Genomic DNA, 15,817 nt, shown 5'->3' with positions numbered 1-15,817 from the left:
GCTATCAGATTAGCTCATGCTAAGCTATATGAACCGCGTATATCCGTTCTACGAAGTTAGCAAATTAGCTAATGTTGCTGGCTGGGCCGAATTAAAGAGACGTGAGTTTAACCAATCAGGGACGGTAGTAGTTTACCAGCCCTGTCCGTCCAGGCTAAGTGATGATCTATCTACTATTCAGATATGGCATGTAGTCTGGCGAAGGTGGTGGAGAGGAGGTCACTAAAGACATTATTATCCATATTGGATAACCCGGACCACCCTCTCCACCACTTACTGCATGGACAGCGGAGCACTTTTTAAAAAGACTCCTGCAGCTCCGCTCTCACTAGGACAGATACTGGAGCTCATTCCTGCTATAAGACAACTGACTGTTGGTTTGTTTGGCTACAGCTTTGCACTATTGTTTTGTTAGTACATTTAATTTAATAGTATTTTTTTGGTATATATTGTGCATTTTGTCTTATTCTATATTTGTGTATACATTGTGCATTTTTCTTTATTATTCTATTTTTTTTTTAATCTATTGTATTGCTTACCTGTATGTATAAATGCTGCTGTTGCTAAACAAAAGTTCCCCTTGCAGGATTAATAAAGTAACTATCTATCTAACAATATAACTTAGAAGTCATTTAGAATGTCAAGAACTTACAGAAACATGCGCCCACTTAATGATTTACCGTTTTTGAGCAGTTATCACTTGGTATGTTGAAATGTAAATGAGTTTTGGAAATTCAGAAAAATAAAGACAAATTCCAAAATATACAATGCTATATTATTATAGCTACTTATTATTATATATGGTTTTAATCATTGAATTGTAGCTGTTCGTTTTCAATTATGCAATTTAAGATTAGGGTTAGGTTAGGTTAGGTTAATTATAACATTAGGGGCGAAGTTAAAGATACCTGTCTCTGGTAGATAATGGAATAACTGAGTAAGGATATATTTAATTGAGATATCTCAAACATTTATTCACAATTTGCAGGAGCTGCCCTTGAGTTTAGGGATGGCGTCCGCTGCGATTTCCCAAAACAATGGTTCCAAGGGGATCATGACTTTCTACCCCACTCCTGAGGAATTCAAGAACTTCAGCCGCTACATTGCATATGTGGAGTCCCAAGGAGCACACAAAGCAGGCCTGGCTAAAGTAAGTACTTATGTGGCTTTGAAAAGCCGTTCTAGTGTTAATGGGATCATATTTGTTGGCAGTAACTCACTGTCCACTTTCCTCCTCCAAGATTGTCCCTCCAAAGGAATGGAAGCCCAGAAGCTCTTATGACGATATCGACGATTTGGTGATCCCTGCACCCATTCAGCAGGTGGTCACGGGCCAGTCAGGCCTTTTCACACAATACAACATTCAGAAGAAGTCCATGACTGTGAGAGAGTTTCGCAAGATTGCCAACAGTGACAAGTGAGAATTTCATGAATAAATAAACATTTAAGTCATTCTTTCATCAGTTATCAGAAAATCTGTTACATCTGCAATCGAAAGTGACCAACTGCATTTTTAACCTTTTTGAAGTTCGTTAATGTAGTTGGTGGTACTTTACTATTTTCTTTGTATAGGTTCTGTAGTCCACATTATGATGACTTTGAGGAACTGGAAAGGAAGTACTGGAAGAATGTGACATTTAACCCTCCCATATACGGGGCTGATGTCAATGGATCACTATATGGCCCTGTGAGTTGACATTTCTTGGATGTCGTTCCTAGAATATTCCTCAATTTTGATGGGTTTGCCAAGTGCTGTCTGTGTACCTGATACATTACTGAACATAGTGGTGTTTACCACCGCTTCAAGTCTCATCTGTTGATTTTGTATTGTCTGCTCCACTTCTTCAGGACGTCAAAGAATGGAACATTCGCCATCTTGACACTATTTTGGATACTGTGGAATGTGAAAGCGGCATCACTATTGAGGGTGTTAATACACCCTACTTGTATTTTGGCATGTGGAAGACCACCTTTGCATGGCACACTGAGGACATGGACCTCTATAGTATCAACTACTTGCACTTTGGAGAGCCCAAATCATGGTATGGACACATTTATTTTCTTGATCAGATGCAGAAATACAGCATGTGATTGTTATACATTCTTATACAATTGTTGTTCTAATCTTAAACAATGTAATATAGATTTACCACTTCTGATTTAGACCCAGAAGAATCACAGTTAGGGATATGTGCGGTTAGAACTGAATGCTGATACACATTTCTTTTCCACATGGAAATGGGTGTCATTTACAGAAATAAGGGCCCTTCAATATATAAAAGACAGGCTTGCTATTTCACATGCTAGTGACATTACAGCATCTATGCAGCAGGGTGTTTTATCCCAGAATCCATCCATCTATTATCTTTAAACCGCTTATCCTGTTCAGGGTTGAGCCAATCCCAGCTGACATTGGGCGAAGGCAGCTCATCAGACTATTGCTGACATTTATAGATAAACAACCATTCATGCTCACATCTATTTAGAGTTATCACTGCTAGACACCACACCACCGTGCATATCTGAGAATATGACACCACACTATACAGTACATAAATTCATATTATCAGTTTACTGAGACTAAGAAGACTAATTTGAATCTGCGCAGGTACTGTGTTCCTCCAGAGCATGGGAAACGTTTGGAGCGTTTGGCTAAAGGTAAGAGTCAAACACAATATTATTTGTTGATTATAAGGCTGGTTACCATCATGTATTATAACATGTCTGATCTCTCCTTCTAGGGTTCTTCCCTGGTAGCTCCCAAAATTGTGAGGCTTTTTTAAGGCACAAGATGACTCTCATCTCTCCCTCTATACTAAAGAAGTATGGCATTCCATTTGAAAAGGTATGAGGTAGATTATTTATTTATTTTTGTTCTCACAGACGGGCTTTTTCTTCATACCCACTGAACTGCAGTTACTAAAACGTTTTTCTGCCTCTCCCGAAGATTACTCAGGAGGCTGGTGAGTTCATGGTAACTTTCCCTTATGCCTATCATGCTGGTTTCAACCACGGTTTCAACTGTGCAGAATCCACCAACTTCGCCACAGAGAGATGGATTGAGTACGGCAAGCAAGCAGTTTTGGTGAGGACTGCCAAATGACGGCATAGAAAACCATTCCAAACCTAATTTGAATGAGAAGTTATCTTGTTAGTAAGACTGTAAAGCTATACATTCATACACTATTATCAACTATATGTTTATAGATTACATGCAACATTATCTCCATTTGAATCACTGTCTTTTGTTGTTGTTGCCTTTCTTCCTTTTAGTGCTCATGCCGAAGAGACATGGTGAAGATTTCTATGGATGTATTTGTGAAGAAATTCCAGCCAGATCGCTATGAACAGTGGCTGGCAGGGCGAGATGTGTCACCCATTGACCACACACGGCCCACCCCAGAGGCGAAGGAGTTTCTGAGGGAGTCCTTTAATGACATCAGTACCAGTAACTGTGGAGATGATGCAGAGCGAAAGAGGTGGGTAATTTACTACATCAATCAATCATAACTGCTCTTGTCTACATGTATTTCGTTTGAGTAGTTTATACAGTTTAATGTTTAAGTACATCTGTGATTTATTAGTCCTGGTTATTTTGTGCTCTCTGTTGGGAACACTCACTTCTGCCATGTAAAGTGACTGTAGACCAATCATCCCTATGATCTTGTCTGTCTGAGTTTTGTAAAATGATGGACAAAAAAGTTAGTTATTCTATAAAAAGAGCTGTAAACCCTGTTAGACAGTACTTGCTCTAGAATATACAATACAAAATGGTTTAATTCCAGTTAATATTAGCTTAAATAACACCTTACAGCAGAGAAAATCAGTACTAATACTGTTGACAAAACAAATCACAGCTTTAATTTATTAATAATCAGCGAGAATCACTGGGACATGCTAATGCCCTTTTCTTGGACTGCCCTGCTCCACACTCGTATACAGCTTTAGCCTTTTCCTGCCAAAATTAGCTTGTGGACGTTTTGTTTCTTTCATCACAGGAAAACCCTTGTAAAAATAGCTCATACAGTCCTTTCCCTTTTCAGTAGATGAGGATGCCATTTTACCGTTGTTTTTTTTATTTTTCTCCGGCCAAACTGGAGCTGATAAATACCTGTGACTACTGCAGAGTTAATTGACCCGGGAATCAATTCAGATTCTAACCTTGAGACACCATTGCACCTGAAGAGCGCTCTGCACTTCTCTGTTGGCCACCAAAAAGTTTTACTAAAGCAGTTGAAGTGCCTTGCCAAGGGGCACTCAAACGATTCATCACTATTGGCGTTTTTTTAAACCTGTAGTTTTTGCATTGTATTGAATTCCAGTAATACCATTTTTGTTGTAAGAGTTATTTGACAAGGTTTCATTTCACATCACTATATAAACTGCAGGGAACAAAACAATATTTGATTTTTTTTCTGCTGCTGTGTTCCTCTGTTTGGTCCTCAGCACGACACAGAGGATAGAGACAAAGAGACACAGAGTCTGTCTGGAGGTGCCTGAGGAAGTGGTTCCGAAGGATGAAGATGAGGAAGATGTGGAGCAGTATGGGAAGCGTCCCAGGCTAAGCCTTATACCTCCACGGACTACGTCACAAGATGGCAAGAGAAATAAAGGTATTATCACTTGTGCACTACCCTTTTTCCTGTAGGGCAGCTGAGTGTAATGAAAGTGCATTGTTCACCATCACTTCCTAAACGGATATCTCTAATTCAATTTACAGGCCCACCAAAGTTGATTGTCACACCATCCAAGCTCACTTTATTGGATCCATTTCACAGGAGCCTTACCCTAAGTAACAGTGATGTAAGCCGCCCTCCACATTATACCAAGACTCGCGCACCTGCGATCTCATCTCAGTCCCAGCCTAGAAACGGACATTTATCAGTTTCAGCAGCACCTTTGTGGACAGAAGCCACCGCTCAGCCTGCTCGCAAAATGGGGGTAGCCAGCCTGCTCTTCCACAAAACTCTGAGTTCAAAAGACACTCTTCAGGTGCAGAGCTACACTATAGAAAAGCAGCAGCTGCAGCCTCACACACAGCTGCATGTGCACAGCTATGCTAGAGAGCATCAACCACGTCATCTCCAGCACAAAACCTTTACATTATCACACATGCAGGTTCAGTCCTCGCCACAGCCAGAATCAAAAATTATTCTTACCAACGCATCACTGAATCAATCAGAAGTAGATATTCTTGTCGAGGAGGGCCAAAAGGAGGACAAACCTGAAATATCGATGCCTGCTGAGGTTCAAACTGAAGTGAAGACGCCTGAAGTGAAGACGCCTGAAGTGAGGGCGCCTGAAGTGAGGGCGCCTGAAGTGAGGGCGCCTGAAGTGAGGGCGCCTGAAGTGAGGGCGCCTGAAGTGAAGAAGCCGAAAGTTGAGCTCACCTGCAATTCTACACAGAAAACAAATTCAAAAATCCAGCTCACAGAGATGAGCAAAACGGTGATGCAGGCCTCCAAGAACAGCAAGAGAAAGGTCTGTTTTTTGTTTTTTTTAAATAGAACATTTCTTGACTGAACACGGCACTTGCAAAGATACAATAAGTGAACTGTAATTTTAAAATGTTAGTCATTGTTGCCTCCATGTCCACTGTGCCACATGCTTGTTTGACCACAGGTTATGGTCTCTGTACCCTAACATGCATTGTCTTTTCTGTCAACCTCACACTAAATCATCCCAAACAGTCTGTAGTCATTTAGTGCTCTTAAACGTGTGTCTTTGCCTCATAATACTATTGTGCATCTTGGTACTAATGAAAATGACGTTGGTGGCTTTTTAATGTTCAAACTACAGAGTAACCAATCCCCCATTGTGGATAGTGGCATTATCATCCTGAAAGACACCATTCCTGTCCAGAAACCAATCTGTGATGTGGTGAAGGTGATCACACAGTATCATCACGTAAGTAGTTACTCACTGTGACCAAATTCTCAAAGGGATCGATGAACCCAATGTTTATCTGGAAATGTATGCATACAACCCCCCCCCAATATGTCTTACAATTGATTTCAATCAAACGGATATGTTTATTGCTACAGGTACAGTATCATCCCTGTTTTTAAGTTTCGTCTTGCTATACACTTCTTGCTCCAGCAGGTGTCAGAAGAGCAGTCATACTGCAAGTCAGTTGTGAAGAAGCAACAGCTGCAGGCCCAGCTCTGCAAGCTGCCCCGTCATCACCCTCTCATCAGGGAGGTGCACAGTGACAATGGTACGCAGGTGTTCATCTGCAGAGTGTAGTAGTATGTTGTGTGGACCCTATTTACTAAACATCATAATTACAGTAATAGTATAATGCCCTGTTCTAATTATAATTTCTACCCATTTTATTCAATTTTTGTTTCCTGTAAATCATGGCTTTAATTCTTAAGCTTAATCCTCTTTCATTCACACTTGTGTTTCTGTTCTTCATCCCATCATCTGTAGAAGAGTACATAAACGAGGAGTTTGAGCAAGTGGAGAAAGAGGAGTGGGCAAAGCCGTTAACTCAGTTGTGGCAGTGTCGCCCATATAACCCTCAGGCAGAGTGGAAGTACAACAAGAGCATGGGCCAGCAGGCCCCCTACTGCTCCATCTGCCTGGTCTTCTACACCTACCATCAGGTGACTGCTATAAGCATATTTTTAGTTACTTTTTAGTTAATGTTCTCACTGCCATCATTTTTGCATCTATATTGAATGGACGATCATAGTTACCAGGTGTTCATAAATAACATATGTCATGTTTGAATTGCAAAGTTGTGCATTGATTGACACTTGACAATAGGGTTTCAGTGAGGATTGGATCCATCAGATTATCGTTTAACAATCCTCTGGACATGTTTTTCCTCCCATCCAGTCTGACTCCAATAGTGGGAGTTCCAGCGTGATGATGGTGAACCGTCCAGGAGGCCGCCAGTGGTCCAAGCCGCTGATTTCTGAAATGTGTTTCAACACCCAATCTAGCAAGACGAGTGATAACGGGGAGGGACAGCTGTCTAACCCTCATGTAGCAGAGGACGGGACCAGCCGGCTGGTCAGCTGTGCTCAGTGTTGCGTTCGCGTACATGCAAGTAAGCCCCTTTTCTGTGATGAACAGGCAGGTCTCTATTAAAATATGCTTTTTTGCATACAAAACATTCAGATATTGTGTTATTCTTCAGCTTACAACTTGTGTTATACACAATAAAAAACAGCCATCACTTAAGACCCCCCCCTAATTATCTTAAATAACCAGCCAAATATGACTAATGACCATGCTGTGGGATGAATTATGTGAGCGTGTGACATGTTATTTTCTTCTTCAGGCTGCTATGGTGTGTCTGGGGACAAAGCAGAACTAGACGAATGGCTGTGCGCCCGTTGTGAGGCGAATGCCACCACAGAGGTCAGTTAATTTGGTTACCTTTTGCAGATGATCATTATTTCTATTTTAATTATATTAATTGCTCATTAAACAGTTTATAGGCAAACTCCAAAAATACAGCGAAGAGTTGCTGTTTACCTGCACCAGGTCGCCTCCTATTATATAACATTCGCCCCTGATCATGATCAGTACGCGCAGTGGGAAAATTGATTGGAAAAGCCTTGAGATATGTGACTTGTGCACCAATGTTTTATTTACGTGGTAAAAATAATTTAATTTTTGTTAAAGATGAAATTAAATGCCCTGGTCTTACACGTGTAATGTCTGCTGGTGTTTGTTTTTCTGATTTAAAGTTGTGATAACCGTTGGTCTAGGAACAGTTTAGGGTTAAAACCACATGGTGCAACATTTAGAGTATATATTATTTGTAATTGAAGTGAATTGCAGCTGAACCCATTGTGAGTATCATGAAGGCATCTTTGACTGAAGTTATAAGTTGCTTGTTTACATCAAACAAAAATGTACCTGCACAATATTGTGAGGCTTATTCAGTCTCTTAAAGTCAGTCCTTATTTGACCTAAAAGTACGACACAAACCAATATGTATATTCATAGTTTAACACAATGAACAACCACAGCAGCTTTTATGACACTTATAAAGTTGTCTCTGCTACTGCTTCCTGTGTTCTGAGACGGTTGTTTGGATTGAATTTCCGTTGCTTTCAGCGTTCCTGCCTGTTCAGAACAATAGACTGTTGTGAAATGTGAGGAATGTGGTCCTGCTTTGGCACAAACATCTTTGACCAGCAGTGGGCAATGCTTCACTTTACATTTAATTGTGCCCACTCGATGGACTTCACACTGTTTCCGTTTTTAGTAGAATGTAAGACATTCCTTGTATAATGAGAATTCTAGTAATTTATTTAACTATTAAGGACACAATGCTGTGAATTTCAAGCCATTCATTGCATTATTAACTTTGCTAAGAACTACCCCTGATTACCGTACTGAGCCAATTGATTTCTTTTAATGGTTTCCTGTGATATTTTGTATATTTTAGGATAGTGGTTTGAGTAATGTCTGTGGCGAAAGGTGTCTCAGACTAGAAGTGTTGTGGCTGGAAAGTTTGAACAGAATTTATATATAAAAACAACATATGGAAGTTGTCTGTTAACGGCAGCACTTTGAGGGTTTCAAGAAAGTGTCAGGGTTTGTGTCTAGGTTTACAGCTTCGGGGGGTGGGGGGGACGACACCGACACAAACACTTTAAGTAGTGGTTCTCAAACTTTTTCTGTAAATAACTTCATTTTGTGACTCCATCTGTGCTTTTATATATAACAGAATAAAGAAAATTGCGATCACTTTCAAGTAAATCAGATTGCTCCATCAGACAATTTTTTTTATTTTTAAATTGCAATCACTTAGAACAATGAAAATAAAGTTATATCTGTGCAAAAAATAACTAATATTTAGTTACTACTAAATAGCTAATTGTGGAAAACAAACAGCTATTTTTTTTTTGCCAAACAAAACAGAATGAGTGCAGATATGTGTCAGCCATCAAGTTGTATTAGTGGCTGCAGTGAGCCTCTACACATCTTTTATAAACAGGGTTGTAGATTTGATACAATTCATGCTCAACATTGATCTGAGATCTGTTTTCTGTTTTGAGACGCGCAGCAGCAGAAAGGACCTCACGGAGACTTCTGGCAAAGAGCCAAAAGTCGGCGAGTGGCACATGCGCAAGGGTAACCTGTTAACGGCGTAACGTAAACATTTACCCGAAAGTAAAGGCATTTCTCCATGTATTTATTAATGACTTAGTTTTTTGCCCGTGTACTTTTGTAATATGTGAAGCCAGCAGCTCATTGTTGGGTAGAAGACACGAGCACTTTGGCTCGTTTCACCTGAAGCAAGGCAAGGCAGGAGAGCAGGAGAGCTGCTCCGGGTTCAGAGAGCTGCTCCGGTGTGAGGAGCAACTCCGCTGCTCCTCACATGAGAGCTGCTGTTGCTATCTTCACCCTGGGAGCGTTTAAAAAGCAGATATAGCGGTCTGCTTTTCACGCCGACATATTTTTCGTGTGTGCGTGCGTCTGTGCGGAACTCTGCCGTGCGCGATGCAGAGCAGAGGAGAAGTGTTAACGCCACCACGTAGAGACCGAAATGACGAGCTGTCGTGTGGATAATATAAATAAAATACGGCCGTTTAGTTTGTTTAATAACAGAACAAGGTGCAGACCTGTTCTATAGGAAAGAGAAACTTAAATGTCGACTTGTGATCTGGCGCTATCGAGAAAATTACAGGGAGGCGGGGGGTTTCCTCGGGGGCGCCCCGCCCCCCATTATAACTGTAGGGGAAATACTGTGTCCATGTGATCTGGTAGAGTAGACTGGGTTATCTCCAGTTTCAGCTTTAAGAAATATATAGAGTAGAACATCATATATCCAGACATCAGGATTTAGGTGTGACGAAGATAAAGGAGTCAGCTACCAGAGTTAGTATTTTTAATAGTACATCGTTTTGTGTTTGTATTCCTCCAGGACTGCTGTCTGTGTTCCTTGAGAGGCGGTGCGCTGCAGAGGGCCAACAATGACAAGTAAGTAATACTTGCAGAGCATAGTGCTGCCACTAAAGCGCATGCATTTGTAAACCGGAAGCTCTATTACAAAAGCTACCCAACTTTTAAGTTATGTCATACATGTATAGTAGTCATGGTTATCTGAGCGGGTACCTAATCTAAAACCATGGGATAGAAAACATGGGTTTAAGAATGCTTATTTCAATTTGTAATGTCACAATTTTCCTTTTGAAATAGGATTTACTGGACAGTGAGGCATCAGTCTTATGTGGAAACCAAATAACTTACTTTTTCTGAGGAGAGTTCCTGTTCTTTTTTTAATAAGAACATCTTCATGGTCACAGTAAATTGAAATAAGGAAATGTAATCGGGAAGGATTTATGGTGTTTACCAAACCGGCCAGACAGTCTGGCTGGTTTGGTACTCAACAGGTCGCTGCTGATGCCGTCCATTAACTCTCCTTTGACTGCATTAAGTCTGCCTGTATATTCAGTCTGTTACTGCTGAAATCCATCTGGTGGATCAAGCCCCTCAAACTAAATGCACTTTTTAAATGCAAACATACATAGCATACACATAACATACACAAGCATACATACACAGCGTGTGTGTGTGTGTGTGTGTGTGTGTGTGTGACATGACTTGAGACTGTAAGCTTGTGTGTACAATATTTACTGGGGTAATAAATCAAGTGAGAAGTAGGGTAATGTTCTCATAGACTTCTACAATCAGACTTCTTTTTACAACTAGAGTCTGGCCATTAGAAAGAATGCAAGTTTAAGGCACATACTTTTCAGACCTGGAGGTTGCTGCCTGTTGAAAGCGTATGTATGTATGTATGTATGTATGTATGTATGTACATATATACACACTAATTTGTCAAACTACTATTTCCAATGCAATATATTTTATTTCATGTTCGAGTTTAAACCTTGTTTCTTCAGATAACTATAGTTTTATATCAGGATATTCTTTATTGGTTGGCTCAACATCGTTTGATTAGCACATGTTATTGCGAGTTTGGCGGGTATTGAGAAAAAAAAAAACCTGACCAGCGCATCACTACATAACAGGCTTTGTGTGTGTATGTATCAGAAATGACATATCAATATGTTTGATTTCTAAATAACTTCATAGTTTTTGCTTGAATTATAATATAGCTGCTTCGACGGCTCACATCTATAATCATATGTATATGGGCACGTGCAAGCTGGTTGGCTTTGAGTCTGTTGTTATCACTTAACTATACAATAGTTAGGTTAAGCATAATTTGATATGCTCCAAATAGCGTTTTATGTTTATTGTAATTAATTTAGGGTTCCAGGAGGAGTGTACATAGTGGACTGTGGCTGAATCAGTTAATCTAGAGAGAATGTGAGGGATCTTTCAAATGGTTTAAGATTATGTAGAATTTCAGTAGACTGACATTTTCTTTGGTTTACATCAGCAGCCCTAAGAATTAGTTGTACAAGTTGTTGTAATAGAAGTTGTTTTCTTACATATCATATGTAGACATTAACATGTCGTTGGGACTACAAGTTGATCATCTACACATCATGTTTACTTGTTTCATTGTGTAACTACATTATTTAATACGTGCTGTAACATTTCTAGAAACATTGCTTCCTGGACATTGAATTGTTTGTCCTAAATCTCCCCAATGTTTGCCTTTCACTCAGGTGGGTTCATGTGCTGTGTGCCATCACTGTGCTGGAAGCTCGCTTTGTAAACATCACTGAGCGAGGCCCTGTTGACCTCTCCACAATCCCACTGCCTCGGTTCAAACTGGTAAGACTCCCCACGGTTACAGTCGTCTGCTGTAGGATTTGGTCTAACTGCCGTGATTTTAAATAAGACGAGTTTTGTAGGCATAAAGGTAATACTTGTTGATCGGATGTGCCAGAAGTACTTTAATACGAATATTTATTGACGTACCATAAATGCAGTTAGTGTGGTTGCAGGAAATCTTTTCTATCTCCCTATTATCACTGTAGTGCCCCCGTTGCCTATTCAACCCTAAGGCACTACTTGGCTGCTCGCTTAATGATTGTTCCTGACGCGTTTCATTAATGACAATGTCCAGTTGTCAGTTGTAACTCCGTTGAAGTCGGCCTTATGCCATCCAGTTGTGGGAGGTAACATAAACATAAATTTCACACCACAAAATGTCTCTTACAATGCCGATCTACTTATTTATGGCAATATGAGTCGGGTCTACTTTTCCACTGCCAAGTAGTTTTGAGCCACACACAGATTGGAATCTTAGTAAACGGAGTTGTACTCTGATGGCATCTGTTTGTGGTTCTCACTGAGGACACGCATTTCACCATAGTGAAACTGCTGTGGCGCCTGTTGGCTGTTCTTAACCACTTTCACTTCTCAATCTGGCCCCTGCATGTTTCCAAATAATGGATACCGTTTCAAGTGCGTAATGGAGCTGACCACATCTTTTTTTTTTTATTTGTTTTATTATAAATTATTTTTTGTTAACGACATAATACGCATGTTTTTTTACTTGAAAATAATGTCGCCGGTAGACAGTGTATTCTGGTTCATTAGTCATGGTCAGTCTGGAAATAAAGCGGGATTTCCTTCACAATGGTTGGCCTTGTCTCCTTTGTTATAGGTCTTGATCTCCATGGATTTACTTCTAAATAAGTACTTGATGATGTCAGAACCCTGTTAACTTATCAAAAGGAAGTTGTGCAATATCCTTCTTCACATATCTGTGTTCCAGTTCATGTCTAGGTCTCCCTGCCTTGCACTCTCTTTGATAACTTTTTTAAAATCTTTCTTCCTCTCAACCTCCCCACTTGGCTTGTTCCTATCTCCTCCTTTCCTTCCCCTGTACTTCCTTTGCTTTAACCTGCCACCTGTAACTTTTCCCCTTGACCGCTATACTACATCCACTCTTGTCTTTGTCCCTCTGGTAGAAGTGTGCATACTGCAGGAAACGGATGAAGAGGGAGGTGAATGGCTGCTGTGTCCAGTGCTCCCACGGGCGCTGCTCAACGGCGTTTCACCCCACCTGCGCTCAGGCAGCTGGAATGATCATGCACCCAGATGACTGGCCGTTTATAGTATTCATCACCTGCCACAGACACAAAGCGCCGAGCATACCAGAGGTAACCCAGGCGGAGCACGGCCAGGCCACTAGTAATGAATTAGATCATATAGGTTACATCTTTTATACATACTCTATCTTGCAAAACTGAGTTTATATTCTGGAGGGTTTGAGGGAAAGAAGGTTAGGTGGAGCATTTATTATAAGAAAAAACAAAGACAATCAACATGATACACACTCACTGCTGTTTATTTTGGACTACTACCACTTATCGCTCATGTGGCTGTTAGCACAGTGGAGTGATACGCGTTTAAGATTAACGCTCCGTTTCTGTCCCCCAGCGCAACAAGGCTTCCATGCGTGAGCTGTCAGTTGGGCAGAGGGTGATCTGTAAATACAGAAACTGCCGTTACTACCACAGCGAGGTGAAGGAGCTGACTACCGCCACCTTCTACGAGGTTGTGTTCGACGACGGCTCCTTCAGCGACAACCTCTTCCCGGAGGACATCGAGGTTAATAAAGTTGCTTCCATTCATTTACTCTGTCAAGTGTAAAGATGTTAGGGGACGACACTTAGTGAGACTTTAACAACTTTTATAAACTGATATAATTTAAGTTCCCTGTTTTTAAACTAATGCAAATCCTGAGTTCACCTTTCACTCTCTTTTCAGAACCGTGACTGCGCCCGGCTCGGTCCACCCGCTGAAGGTGATCCTGTTCAGGTGCGATGGACAGATGGGTTGATATATGGAGCCAAATTTATGGCGTCGCACTCCATCCCCATGTACATGGTAATCCTTTTTAAGTCTCTCTTTCTGTCACACTGACACTGACTTGCATAGACTGTATCCAACAAGCTTACTCGGTTTGTTCAGACCTCATCAGAGAGTTTCGTTCCTCAACCTTAAAGTGTGGGTGGTCTTGTGTGGTGAAAAGTAAAAATATTGGGACTCATTAACAATTATGAGTATGCTCATCAATATGTGATATGTGAAAGGAACCTGCTTTTATTTGGTTTGCCTAATTATGCAGTTTTACTTCTAATTATGTCTGGTGGTCTATTAGAGAAATGACCCCAGAAATGACTACCCAGTTAAACAGTTGTATAAAATTGTAAATTTATTCCAGCATGTGAGTAAAATGTAATAAAGAAACTATTTAAAGCGGCATTCATAAAAATACACGGTGGTGAAAGGACTTTTCATGCACATTATATGGATACTAGTGCTTTCACTGACTGTGTGTACATTCAGGTGGAGTTTGAGGATGGATCACAAATCACTGTCAAGCGAGAAGAAATCTACACTCTAGATGAGAATCTTCCCAAACGAGTCAAGTCGCGATTGGTAAAGTACAATCCCCCATTTAATGTGAAACCAGTGTGTTATGAAGTGTACATGTTTGGCTTATAAACGTGTTCTATGTTTGAGCTCTACAAGCACTAATTCCCATCTCTGATGCTTGGTCCTCAGTCGGTGGCGTCAGACATGCGTTACGAGCTCTTCTCACAGAGTGACGTCAAAGAGAACTCCAAAAGGCAACGGGTCATCAACTCTCGATACAAAGAGGACTTCGTCGAGCCCGTCATCTACCGTGCCATCATGGAGTGACATCCGTTTTAATTTCTCTCTCCTGCTTTCCGCCTCAACTCACCGCAGAGAGATACAGCTCCAGATCTTTGTTTCTTCGTCTGGCTTCTCTGTTTCTGGCTACTGCTGATAGGAATGTTCCTCTTCCACTGCCTGTCAGGCTACATATTTATAAACTACGGCTGGGACTTGAAATGACTTTAGTGTGCATTAAATCATATTCTTTGTTTAGTTATTTCCCCCATCACAGTGGATTGTTTTCTTCCTCCCTTTCATTTAGTTTTTTTTCTTTTCTCAGGTAGAAGCCATCATGTATTACTACATATGGAAAAGGTTCGACTATCTAATTTGGGAAAGATATATTTGTTTTGCTACAACCACGTTTACCAACTGTAAAGGAAACTTTACACATTATACAACGGCCAGTTGATCTAATTTTGTGACATTTCTTCTATAAATGACTCTTGACTTACTGACTTATGTTATTTGTATAATGATTTATCATATGCTTGGCGATGAAGTTTTAAAGGAAACATCATTTGGGGTAAATCTTTTCACTCATGAAATTGAACAAAGGCAGAACTGTAAACTATGAGCCAAGCTGTTGACTACGACGCAAAACAATTTGATTCAGGTAGAACTATGTTCACTTGTTACCCCAAAGAAATTAAATATTATCTCAAGGTCACCTTTTGACACATCTTTAGGTTGTTCTTACGGATCACATAATGTGATGCATAAAGTGATCAGTATTGCTTCTCATTGGTGTGTCAACGTGCATCTACTGTGAAGACAGAAGAAAACTCAACATCTTTCAAAGGCCCACGCCTTACATTTCAAAGGGCCGAACATACTTTGATTTTTGTAAAGTTTAAGGTTTATTGTAATTAAGCATCGTCACACTTTATTTATGCGAGAAGAACAAAGCTATTTTTGTCATGTCCTTTTCACAATCTGTAGAAAACCTAAGATGTATTTATATTTATTATATTGATAGGTTTTCAGACATCCTGATTACATTTTGAGACTTGCGTTTCCTGTATTGGGATTGAAGAGTGTGGATGCTAATCTGTTTTAAATCCCTTTCGAAACAAAAAGCATTTATTTTTACCTCTTGCTTGAGGAGACCATTTTGTCGACACATGGCCTCCACTATGTTTTGATAAAAGTTTGCTCTAGAGGTGAACATTGTAACCAGGTTCTAGTTTGATCACAAATAAATGAAAAGGCGTTA

At 40.3% G+C, this 15,817-nt stretch overlaps 1 protein-coding gene across 1 annotated transcript; it reads left to right on the top strand.

Annotated features, from left to right (window-relative positions):
• Positions 1-1,009: 1,009 nt before the first annotated feature.
• LOC306744168 (lysine-specific demethylase 4A-like) lies at positions 1,010-15,817 on the top strand (the record flags this gene model as incomplete). The annotated part of the gene is made up of 22 exons (XM_079226754.1): positions 1,010-1,150; positions 1,242-1,417; positions 1,573-1,687; positions 1,849-2,042; positions 2,609-2,658; positions 2,742-2,845; positions 2,948-3,085; positions 3,274-3,479; positions 4,447-4,613; positions 4,721-5,379; positions 5,800-5,907; positions 6,088-6,217; positions 6,433-6,608; positions 6,844-7,057; positions 7,292-7,371; positions 9,893-9,948; positions 11,610-11,718; positions 12,864-13,055; positions 13,336-13,506; positions 13,666-13,785; positions 14,248-14,340; positions 14,467-15,817. 22 exons carry the CDS (start codon positions 1,010-1,012, stop codon positions 14,602-14,604), a joined length of 3,537 nt encoding a protein of 1,178 aa, XP_079082880.1. The 3' UTR covers positions 14,605-15,817.

This window comes from Taurulus bubalis, assembly GCF_910589615.1.
Source record: "Taurulus bubalis genome assembly, chromosome: 1".
Classification (NCBI taxonomy): Eukaryota; Metazoa; Chordata; class Actinopteri; order Perciformes; family Cottidae; genus Taurulus; species Taurulus bubalis.
This window is presented reverse-complemented; position numbering and strand designations above follow the sequence as displayed.